A 12,197-nucleotide genomic window follows, 5' to 3' on the forward strand; every position below is an offset into this window, starting at 1 on the left:
AGGACTGAATAACTTCTTCATTTATATCGGCTAGTCTGTCGAAAGACGTAATTTCCGATCGTTACTAACACAAACAGTTTTGCTTTGCATGTTCAGTTCAACGATGCCATTACATTGGTGAAGCAGGTCAAGCAGGTTAATCTATACAGTGACTTCTCCGGTGTACGTAAAGAAAGGAGCAATGAATTGTGTGAGTAGCAAGGGCCCTCTCTCTCTCTCCCTCTCTCTCTCTCTCCCATTTCCTGTTTAATCCTCACTGATCTGTTCAATAAAGGCAGAAAATAATCTAATGAAAAACAAAAAAAACAAAGAGTCAGACGGTTCGTATCAATATGAAGATGCTGTGCAAAATGAGTTACGCTGTGTGTTCTTATCCCTTTCATTAACAAGTAGCAACATTTCATAATAGAGACTGCGCTTTATTTACCTACAAATGGTGAGTAGTCAGTGAGGTAAAGGGTCTGCATTCCCACTTCATTCAAGTGATTTTCTTTTAGTTATTTTAGTTTTGTTTTTGTTTCTTTAGTATTTTAGGTTTTGATCTCATCAGATAACCAAAAGACACAGATTTCTCTATTGAATTATAAAAAGTCCCTCTTTCCGGGGCGGTGTGAAAGGGTATGTGTAAGAGACAGAGAAGAGATTTCTTAATCACACAGCAGGAAGCACTTCCGGCGTTATTGCATCACACTCCCCACAGGCACACGCACAGACACAGTGAATGGATGCAGGGGCGAGGGAGCTATGGGTGCAGGCAGGTTTGAATACCTGCGGAGCAACATCACCTGTCTTGCATCACTCAAACCGCCAGGCAGCCAATAAAAACAGTTGGCACCGTCACAGCGACAGTGGGGGCGGGAAATCCTTGCTCTGCATGGGTGGGAAAGTTCAGTGATCCATAGTTCCCTTGACACGGACGCACACACACACACACGCAGCGTAACTAGATAAACAGCTTATTGAGTATGTGGCCTTGCAGCTTTTGAGAAAGCTAAATTGCCGCCTCCACTGTCCCATGTAAACATAATTGAACAGGAGGCTGACTCACAATGCGTGTCTGTGTTTAAGAGCTCTTGCAGAGATGAGACCCGTCACACACACGACTGTGTGTATCAGAGATTACAACTTTCCTCTTTCACCAAATGCCGTCATTCATACATGGTTGATGAGTAATCACAACCATGCAGTAACAGTGGGTAAAGCAGCACTGTCTCTGGCTTTATTCATGACTGCTATCCTCAAATGAACCTCACAGCTTTACTGCAAAGCAGTCGCCGCTTAGGGCGGGGACTGCTAATCAATAACAGCATTGCATATGTTGCAACGCAGGCTTCGATTAAACATTATAAGACCAATACTGTATCACATTACGTTATCACATGATGCATCGCTGGAGCAGTGCAGGCTCAGCTTGTCTCTTCTTGCAGACATGTGAAACTGCTCTTTCTTCCAAAAGTTCTTCCAAATTATGGCTGTTTGACAGTGTTTTGAAAAACATTTTAAATGTTTCCTATTTTAGAGATATGTTTTCTTCTGCCATCACTCATGTAGATAATTGTCTTTGATATAACCTGGAAACTAGAAATAGGCAGTGGAAGGCACTGCAAACTTTCCTACCTAACATTACAACATTGTTATTATTATTATCATAATAGTTTAGCTGGTAAATAACCTTAAACTAACCTCAGTCTCCATCTTTATTGGGTAAAATGTGTCCGATTATTAATCTTAAAGCTAACATACTGCTGATGGTTTTTGGACACTGCCATCTGATTGTGACTGATAAGGCCAGTTGCTCTACTTTTTTAAACTTGTTTAGTCGCTACCTCTCTCCTTTACATCTGATTAAATGCTTGAGTCAGACAGATCCTGACGCATCTCGTCTTTTGATCAGTTTACTGGATAACAATCCAAGTAATCGTCTTCGCAAGTAAGTTGGCGGCTTTTCCTCTGTCATAGAGCACTTCTGCTCTTCAGTGACAGGTACAGTAGATTATAGCCTAATGCACGTTGAATCTATAATCAGTGTTTATCGAATTCAAATCCTTTTCGCTCTCTTATTGCATCTATTTAACTTGTTGTTCAACATTTGTACCTAAAGTTATCAATAACTAAACTTAAATATCGGAAGTCGTCTTTTGTCACCTCAGATGAGATGGTCAGCCAGATCGTTTCACTGCAGAGGAGTCGACGCTCTGATGGTCCAGTCCCCATTGTACGGTGTTGTGATGTTTCTTTCCCCTCACTAACAATCTTTGGATGAAGACGGACGCCAGCTCGCAGAGAGAACATACACACATACAGCTTTCACTGAATTAACTACAGCTGATACAGTATAATCTGCCACTGATGATTTATCATTTTACCTGATGAGAGCGGGGGGGTCAGCACCGGCTAAAAATAAACCTGCTACCTTCATGTTTTGTACATTGCTCTTTGCTAGAAAAAGCATGGAGAAAAAGGAGTTCGATAAGATGTCTGTTTGCCTCTGCTCGAGCTGTGTGAATCTGGATATTTCACAAACTGGGAACCAAAATGCAACCAGTTATCGGTACCCACCGCCAAATCTAACTTAATATTCCCACTGGTGTGGAGACATTGACTTCACGTTCTTGCTTGTTGTTCATGTTCCTCTGACTGAATATCGCAGATGTCTAGTTTGAAGGCAGGAGGAATTCTGCTGCAGGTTTTTTTGCTCAGTAATCCAAGCTCCGCCGTCATGGCCCAGGTGCAGTGATATGTAACTATCCTGCTAAAGCTTAGACTTTCTAGGTGAATGCAGGTCACCTTCATGGCTGGCTGGCTGACTGCAGGCTTTCTCACCTGCCCAGGATGCTCAACAGTAAAGCGAGCCCTGAGCTTCTCCTCTTTGGATTTAAAGATAATCGTTAATCACGCCTGTCAACACACGGCAAAGACACGTTGGTCATGTGCTCACAAGAGGAGAACCTGGTCTGGTGTGCATGTGTTGGAAAGTTTATGTGGAGTAATTGATTGAGTTTTTTGTTGTTGTTGTTGTTTTTTTTAAATGTATTTTCCACCTGTTCAAATTCCAACTCACTCACTGGTAGTTTTTATCTCTCATGTATTTTTGAAAATCTGTTGCCTGTCAGCAAGAATGCCAAGTAGCTTTGGGGTGTTACACTCTGTGCAGACACTGCAAACATGTAGCATAACCCACCTTCAAACAAGCACTACGCCGCTTTTCTCCTTTTCCAATACGATGCACAAGGTCGCTAAACAAGCGTGCAGCCCGTGAGATGAATGAAAAACTGAAATGGTTACCAAATTTTATAAGCGTCTTAAACAGGACACAAACACATAATGCAAGGCGTCTAATAAAAGTGGCGACTGAACTGGAGGAATTGCATTGAAATGAACACAAGTACCTTGTGCAGTCTTTTCTAGTTACGTTTGACAGACTCCATGGTAGAGCTTTTAACACCAGCTCGTTTGGCTGTCAAGTGGTAAGCTAAAGAATTTGTACTTCAGTGACATTTAAATTCGCCTGCACAAAGATTGCATGTAATACTACTTTTGTGCTGCGAGCCGCCTGGTTTTAAAGTGAAAGCAACGGCTGAAAAGTTCACCTCTCTTAATCTCTCCGCAGCCCAAGGAACTGTTTACATTCTGGGTAGGTTCGCTGAGAGAGCCTCTCCGCCAGCATTGTTCAGTACTGCACACAGACTAAGAGTGAGCTCTGCATGTATGGGCCTAATTCAGGGCAAGAAAGACCCGGAAACCGTGTGGATAGGACAACTGCTGAGGGGGATAAAAAAAAAAAGAGGGGAGTGCAGTTGATGAGACTGAAAACAGTAAATACAATATTCTTGTTCATTAAAGAGGACATGAGTAAATGGTGTTGCTGCGAGGGTATTCTTCAAGGCCAGGGGTCAAAAACCTATAATCATGTAAAGAGGACGCTCCCAGTTCACGTCGTCTCTCCCTCCTGTTTCCATGTTTTCTGCCACTTTCTGCTGTAACATATTAAATGTTGTGAAAATCCTTTAAAATCTGCTGCCGGTATGAGGATCGTTTCCAAAAAGAAGGAGCTACCAGATGCTTGGAAATATGTAACATTTTAGGAACTATTTTTTTTTTATGAATATCTGGTTTGTGTTTTAGTGGCAGAAACTTCTAAATGTGTAGTAAGTTTGATGTCACAGTCTCATTTATTTTCCATCACAGTGAAATGGTATAGAGCTGATTCAGGACCAGTCTGATTATTCATCAGAGGTTCACTCTGTCAATAATTTTGAACAGAAAATTGGATTTACAATAAATGATCCAATCACGTCCCTTGGTTGTATCTCACGTCTTATGTTCGCTTCTGTTTCACTGTCAAACACGCTCACGTGATTCCTCAGGGGGGTTTTTTAATACGGTTTGTGACACAGAAATGCTCCATGTAACCTGCTCACTGACACACTGCAATGCAGCCACCATAATAAACACTGGTGTGTGTGTGTGTGAGTGCAGTCTCCTTGGTGGACCCACAGATGCACTGTGAACCTTTGGTGCATATTCATGTATGATGCAAACTAAGCTCTGGATGTTTCACGGTCTAGATCTGAATGTGCAGTAGTTGGGCCAGAAATATGGAAATTCTGGAGTCTTTTTATTGGTTTTTATTTGGTTTCTGGCACCACTGGACCAACCTGTTTGGACATCGAAACCTTAAATAATTTCTTTGCTTTACACCACGCATTTACAGCCGAGCTTCTCTGTTTGTTTGAACAGATATATGTCTCTTCATTTTGGTATTTGCATTAATCTGAAATGTAAATCAACAAGCAGCCGAAAGCCTTTAACCATAAAATCAGACAAATGGCTCAAGTACACGTCCTATGTAGTTACAGTCTTCCTTTCCTCCGAGCATTAGCTGTATAGATTGAGCCCAATGAACGCCTCCTGAATATCCCCCTCATTAGATGACATGCTGGTTTGCTTTTGCTTCAGTGCCATCGTGTGTGTGTTCAGCTTTTCACTTTTGTCCTCTCTAGGTGCAGTATGTCATCCAAGGCTATCACAAGCGGAGAGAGTACATCGCTGCCTTCCTCAGCCACTTTGGAATGTGAGTCAGCTGCAGCGGACCGCAGAAGTGATCACCACATGTGTTCAGCTCTCATTTATCTGTCACTGTTCCTTTAATAGAGAAAGGTGGAAAATGAGACCTAGTGAGACTTTGTAGAAATGATCATGTGTGGGTTTTCCAGGGGCGTCGTGGAGTATGATGCTGAGGGATTCACAAAACTCACTCTTCTGCTTATGTGGAAGGACTTTTGCTTCCTAGTGCACGGTAGGAAAGTTACAAAAACACGCACACACACACACACATATTCCTACTGAGGTGTGTTTCTAATCTGCCTAAATCACATGTGGCACAGTAACCTACATTTCCCCCTCTGTCTCTCTGTCCCTCTGCTCCTCATAGTGGATCTCCCGCTGTACTTCCCCAGGGACCAGCCCACTCTCACCTTCCAGTCAGTGTACCACTTCACCAACAGCGGTCAGCTCTACTCTCAGGTGCAGAAGTCGTATCCCTACAGCCCCCGCTGGGACGGCAACGAGATGGCAAAGAGGGCCAAGTGAGTGGACATTAGATCCTGTGCAATCTGGACATCATGCGGTTTGTTTTATACAGATGTGTAAATCTTAGAAGTCATTTCAAGAGAGTTAGAGTTAGTGGTGCAGGTCTTGAAATACTCCATTCTCCATGAAGCCAGGTGTATTTAAAGACTGTAAAGCCCAGTGAGACAGTTTTAGATAAGTTTAGATAAGTCATTTATTGTGCTGAATATCATGCATGATCTGCATTAGATATATGCTACAATAAGACTGTATTGTCTGGATTTCAATACACACGGGTCATTCGTCGAAATTCACAGATTTCGTTCCACCTTCGATAAACATTAACTGGTTTGATCCCATTTAAGTAAATCTATAGGCGTCGGCTACGGTCTGGAAAGTGTTTGCTTTTTGAGTGGCAAAGGTTAATAACTGCTGTAAATATCTGAAAGGACTGAGTGACTGCAGAAGGCGATACATAACCTGTTTTACCTGCAGGTGATCTGTGTAATTTTTTCATTGGTTCATCTGATGTTCATTGGTCAATAACTTTGCAAAAACCTTATTTAGAATCCCATCTAATATTAATAATTACAACATTAAGATTCAAACATGTCAAAAGAATATCCAGATAAACTTAAATTAGTCTTGTTTTTTGGGAGGTTTTCCCCAAAAAATATGTGGCCTACTTGAAAGTTCCAGTTGTGAACTTCAGGCGGCTCGTGCTGTTTCGGTGGTGTGGCAGACAAATAGTCGCACATGACTCCCTGTATGGATTCAACAAGACATGACGTGTTAATTACTGAGCTTCAGGGGTGCTGGCAGGCAGATGTTGTCACCTTTGGACAGAGTCCGGCTTGCTGTCTCCCCCAGCTCCAGTTTTGATGCTAAGCTGAGCCAACAAACACATGGAGCCAATATAAGATATGAGCGCGGCATCAATCTCCTCATCTAACTCTTTACAAGACAGCGAATAAGCATGTTTCCAAAAAGTTGATCCGTGTACTTTGAATCTACGAGCACACACACACACACACACACACACAAACCTGTACGCACCACCTCAGTGTGTGGCTAAATACCTTGTGGACTGCTGTGTTTTTTTAGCCCGTTTGAAATTTTACTTGCGGTTGAGTTTTGTCTCCCGTGTTTCCCTCGAGAGCGTTAACACATGGAGAGTAGATATCTCATGTACAGTTGTGTTTGTAAAAAGTAAACACGTTCTGCCTTTCATCTGCACTTTGATACATGTTGGGACTGGGACTGACCCACTAAATTTGTTAGATGCTTTGAAGCAGTTCAAACACAATTATTGTCACATTTTGATGTTTTATTTGCTGTACTCTGTCTCCCCCCTTCCCTCTCTCCCTCCCGCTCTCTCCCCCTCTCTCTGTGTCTCTCATCCAGGGCGTACTTCAAGAGCTTTATCCCTCAGTTCCAAGAGGGAGCCTTTGCCAACGGGAAACTCTAGTACTCTCTAGCTTAATGACATGCCTGGAGAGTTGCCTGTGGGAGTGTGTATGTGAGTTTGTGTCTGTGCATGCCATTGTCTACCTGTATAGGACTATGCACAGACTTACATTTGTGAATTGTACTGCACCGCACTGTAACAGTACAGTGAGATTGGCAGCGTGCTTTTTGCACAAAGACTCTGTGAATTCCTCAGTCTGACCTTGAAACGGTTGCCTCACTTCTTCACTATCTTGGCTTTAGTGAGGAGCCACTTTAGTGTAGAAGTTTAGAGCGAGGCCAGGCACTGCAACATAGAACAGCGTAAACCTTATACAACAAACCTTTTAGAAAACCTCTGAAATTAGCACAGGCTTTGAGACACAGAATTTCTGCTCCAGATACAAGTGAGTGACGCCACGAGTAGGTTCCTCCACCTCTGAAGGATTATGTGACAAAGGCAGAAACATGAGCGTCGTGCTCATGTCCAACAGTTTTGTGGCAACAGGCCCGAAACGTTGTTTGTCTGTTGTACGTTGCCAGCTCACAGTAAAGGGCCTTTATTTTGAAGAGAAACTCCAAACTTTTGACAGGAACTTGACAACGTGACAACCTGAACAATCTGTCTGTCTGACCCCAACGATAACTAGTATTGTTTAATTGTGTCATGCCAATGACGTTTGGCTTCCCGCAGCCAAACCGCAGGGCTCACAACACTCCATCCAGAGCCGCCGTGCTACGAGTAGATATTTGCTGGTATGTAAACAACATGAACACTATTAACGACATGTAAATCACAAAGAGCTGCAGGGGCGATGGAAACATGTTTGTCCACTGTCGACGTTCAAATGACCGGTTTGCCTGGTTTTGCCTTTTAATTGTCCGTATGTCCCCTTTGACCGTTTTTTTTGTGAAGCCTGTCACTGACACGTTGACAGTACTGTACATTACTGAAGAAGATGTTTTGTCAAAATATCGATCCAGTAAAGGAGTCCACTTCCCCTGACGGTGTGTCATTGTTTTGTCATCATTGATATCATCAGAGGGCAAATATTCCCATGCTGATAATTTCCTGACATCAAGACATTTGCACGGCCACAGAGTTGGTGATGTGGGGATTAATATGCTGTGTATTGACAATATGACCAATACATTTGGGCTTAATAATAGGGAACAATGGCCTCTGGCTGACTTGACGTGTCCATATTTGTTTAGTGTCATTAAGTGTCAAGTCAGATAAATTGCAGAAAGTTAGAAACTTGCCAGGCTGACAAATCCAAATCAAGTAGTTTTTCAGGAATTTGGATAAATCAGAGTAGCAGACAGCCGATGATGCTGGATTACTTTGGGAGTCCTCAATTGCTGATCTTGTCAGTGTGTGTTCCAAATTTCCACATGGTTATTTATCAAATATTCATCAACAAAAAAAAAGATAAATGTTGGCGATAAAGATACTTTTAAAAAAAACCTTTCCTCTAAAAGTGGCCATCACTAAAGTCATTTGGATTCATTGTCTGGAAACCTTAAATTGCTCATTCATCTAGTAGATATTGAAATATTTCAGTTTTTTTGACCTGCCGGTGGTGCTCAAAGAATAGACAGGGGATCACCAGACTTTATCCTCTGGGGACATTGAATACCTGTGATGCAGTTAATGGTGAGCCATCCAATGGCTCCCATCAAAGTAGTGTACTGACCAACCGTCGCTGGCATCCCACCTGCCACGCAGTGTGTTCAAACACAGACGCTGAAAACACTGCTGTGACAAAGGCAAAGATGCTGCTGAGTTGAATAAACTGCATTTTCAAGGGGAACAATTTTCTTCATTATTTTTGTGCTGCCTTACTCACAAAGCTTAAAATGACTCTCTGACCTCCAGATGTGTAAAGGTGTACTTTTATCTGTCCACCTCAATATCTGTAATGCATTTAGAAACCCTAGAGATGCTGTTGTTTTTTTTTTTTTACAAACCTCCAATGTGCTTGTGTAACAAGGAGCCACAGCACACAGAGAGTGTGTGTGTGTGTGTGTGTGTGTGTGCGTGTGTGTGAGCGAGGCAGAGTGTGCGCTTGCTTGTTTTCATCATTAAATATGAGGGTCATAGTTAGGGGTCCTTCCTGGCCTAAGGCGCAGCCCTTTGCTATATTTATTGTTGGTAATGCAGCAACTGTCAAGTCTAATTGAGAACTATAGGGTGAATGTATCTGGGGCATTTAATAGCATCAAGGCTCTTAATAAAATAATTAAAAAGCAAGATTCTTTTTGTCTTTTTCACTGCCCCACTCCATGTTTCTTACTCTAACCTTTCCCGACCTGCTTTCAAAATATCTCTCTTGTCAGCCGCGGGACGAGCTGCTCTCATTTTTTGAGATCTGGGGAGGAAGGGGGGGGGGGGGGTCAAAGGAGGGGAAGCGGGCTGATGGGTTGCATCTTAAACGAGCACAAGCAAAGAATAGTTTAACTTGACAGTCAACTCGAGACATCATGACTTTGCACTCTAAAGGTAGTTCAATCGTGGTGAGTTTCGGCGTGGATTTAGCTGTGTGTGTGTGTGTGTGTGTGTGTGTGTGTGTGAGCCTAAGCCTGTCAAATCTGCATGGAGCCTTGACATTAGCTGAAGTAACAAAAGAGTGATTGAATCATTAGATTTAAAAAGGTGCAGCGTAAATCACTCCTTTGAATGCAGAGCATGGCATTGCAATGTGTAAAGTGTGCCAACTTAGATTGTCAATCTAAGAAAAGTATTCACTCCTGAAGTTTTCTCCAGTCCTTGATGTTGACCCAAGTTGACATAAGCCCTTTAAGTAACTTGTAAACAATTCCTTCCAAAGTGGCTTAAACTGTGTCACTGCTGCAATGCTTAAGTCACATTTAGTTAGCCTCCTCCCTCAAAAGTGTCTGCGCCTAAACATGGCTCACCTTTACACGCTTTTAAGCAACTTAACATGGATTTATCCAGTGTAATGATCCTGTGAAGGTGCTGCTCAAGGTACCTTTTGAAGATGTGTTTCTCAGCCCCCTGAATCACAGTGCAGAGGTCTGCCAACCCTGCAAGCTAATACTCCAAATCCACTAATCCAGCCGTCTTTAAGAGATCTCAACAGCAGTCGGATGGAATAATTAAAGGCTGGAATAATTAGCTTGGAATCTGTAGACGGGGGATGATTAAATTGATGAGAGTGGGTTTTTTTTTTTTTTTTGTGGTCCGGCTGAGATCATGCTTTGCTGGACTGGGACTCCATTTGAGGACTGACTGAAGATCCAATGGTCATTTTCCCTCTGAGGATGGATGGATTATCGAGTGGTGTTTTAGCCATTGTTTTTACTCTTCTGTATGGTTCAGGTGACAAGAATTTCATCTCCGCTCTTGCTTTGCTGCAGGCCGCACAGCTAACCTAACCCGAACCATACAATGGATGCTAATGGAGGCCTGTCTGCTCCAGAGGCAGGTGGCCTTAGCTCAAGGGAGCTGGCAAACATGAATATTAGCATTAGATTAACATTAACTGCTCTGGTGACAACCCTATAAGCAGCTAGCTCGGAGGCAGCAAGGACCTGCCAGCCTGGAGAACTGACAAGTGTGTGAAACAGGATCACTTAAAGCTCAGCAACGAGCACCTTCCTGGGCAATAACCCAGAGTTAGCTCTTGGCATCACTCACCCCGCTTCACCTCAGAAGTCGGGCTAGTCGCCGGAAAACTTTTGAAGGGTAGGAAATATGCGTTAGACCAACAAAGTCGAGGGAGTGCTGCAGAGACGCAGGGAGTGAACATGGAAAGATGATAACAGAAAAGGAGGGAAAATGTGGAAAGTGATTGAAAATCCTGAATCATCACCTTGTGAGCGGAGACGGTAAACAGCGGTGGCAGAAGCAACGATGAGGTAATCGGAAGGAAACAAGGAGCGTCCAAAAGGCCTGAATATGACAGTGAGCGGTAAAGGCGGTCAGCCGCCTTATTCCAGATTGTTTACTTCCCTCTCCCATCACCGTGTCCGAGTCGCCCAATCTGTCAGCCTCGCCTGATTCTTTTCTCTTTTTTTTTCATCTTCATTTTTTGAACAGCAGCCTTTTGACTTAACATATTCCCCCAGAAAAAAAAAAAGACAAACAGTTAGCCAAGTGAAAGAGGAAGGAGGGGGTGAAATCACAAACTCTAGTGACTGTGGGGTACTTTGTGTTTTGTCTGTAAGTACAAATTCAGAGTGACATATGGGGAGTTTTCTTTTTTCCCCCTCATCTTCAGCATGTTTGGAAGGAGGAGGCTGAAGAGGAGTGTGTGTGTGTGTGTGTGTGTGTGTGTGTGTGTGTGTGTGTGAGTGAGGAAGGGTGGATTTCAGAGGCTATGCAGCATTTGCGATGCAGCGTAGGGTTGTTGATGCGAGCCATGTTGAGGATGATGGAGCTGAGAGGCTTAACTAATTTTGGAAAGAGAGAGCAGGAGGAGGAGAGCGGAGGGGGGATTTGGGGCCTTTTGTTACAGCCTGTTTGATCTGGGAATTTGAAAAAAAAAAAATGGCCCAGAGATGTCGTGAAAATGAGAGAATTACTGCTTGGGTCCCTCACTCTTCTTTTTTATCAAACTCGAGTAGCACGGGAATTCTAATGCACTCCCAAGTCAAAGCGGCAGATATTTTTCTCCCCCCTCTTGCTTACAGATAATAACTGGATCTAGTTAAACCCTGATTGTTAATTGCTAATTACTCCTCGTACATGAGAAGCCAGGAGAGCATAGCTAAGCTGATCAAATGAGTCTTTGCTCGGGAGCATGTAGGTTTTCCCGTTTTGTCTCGTCTTCGTGTTGTCGAGGCGTTCTGGATGGGCTTGTTTTCGATGGCTTTTGACAAGATAAAGACAGATTTTTCTCGTGGAGGGTGGGGGGGAAAGGGAGGGAAGGGGGGGGGCTCCCTCCTCATTCTCCCCAGGGTGTGATCATAGACACTTGATTTAAACCTTTCATGGGTTAACCAAAGCACATCCCGCAGGTGATTTTTCTCTGGAACGCAGCTCTCAGTTCCTCTGCGCTAAGCGAGCAGTTTGGCCTTGGTTCAATGTGCTTGATTGTCGTAAAAGACGAGACTCAATTTACTTAAAAATACTCAAACTGGCAGCCTGTGTTTCCTCGGCAGAAAGAGGATTCGAGGTTTTAATAGAGGTTTTAAAGGTAATGTTTGGCAACAAT

The 12,197-nt window shown here is 43.1% G+C and overlaps 1 protein-coding gene across 1 annotated transcript in view; it reads left to right on the top strand.

Moving 5' to 3' along the window:
- babam2 (BRISC and BRCA1 A complex member 2) overlaps positions 1-9,261 on the top strand; it is a 71,469-nt gene extending 62,208 nt beyond the window's left edge. The window contains exons 9-12 of the mRNA XM_070841984.1: positions 5,004-5,074; positions 5,217-5,299; positions 5,435-5,588; positions 6,976-9,261. Of these exons, the coding sequence (XP_070698085.1) occupies positions 5,004-5,074; positions 5,217-5,299; positions 5,435-5,588; positions 6,976-7,039 (372 nt within the window). The 3' untranslated portion in view covers positions 7,040-9,261. The remainder of the gene's footprint in view (positions 1-5,003; positions 5,075-5,216; positions 5,300-5,434; positions 5,589-6,975) is intronic.
- Positions 9,262-12,197: the final 2,936 nt, after the last annotated feature.

Source organism: Pempheris klunzingeri, chromosome 13 (genome assembly GCF_042242105.1).
Source record: "Pempheris klunzingeri isolate RE-2024b chromosome 13, fPemKlu1.hap1, whole genome shotgun sequence".
NCBI lineage: Eukaryota > Metazoa > Chordata > Actinopteri > Acropomatiformes > Pempheridae > Pempheris > Pempheris klunzingeri.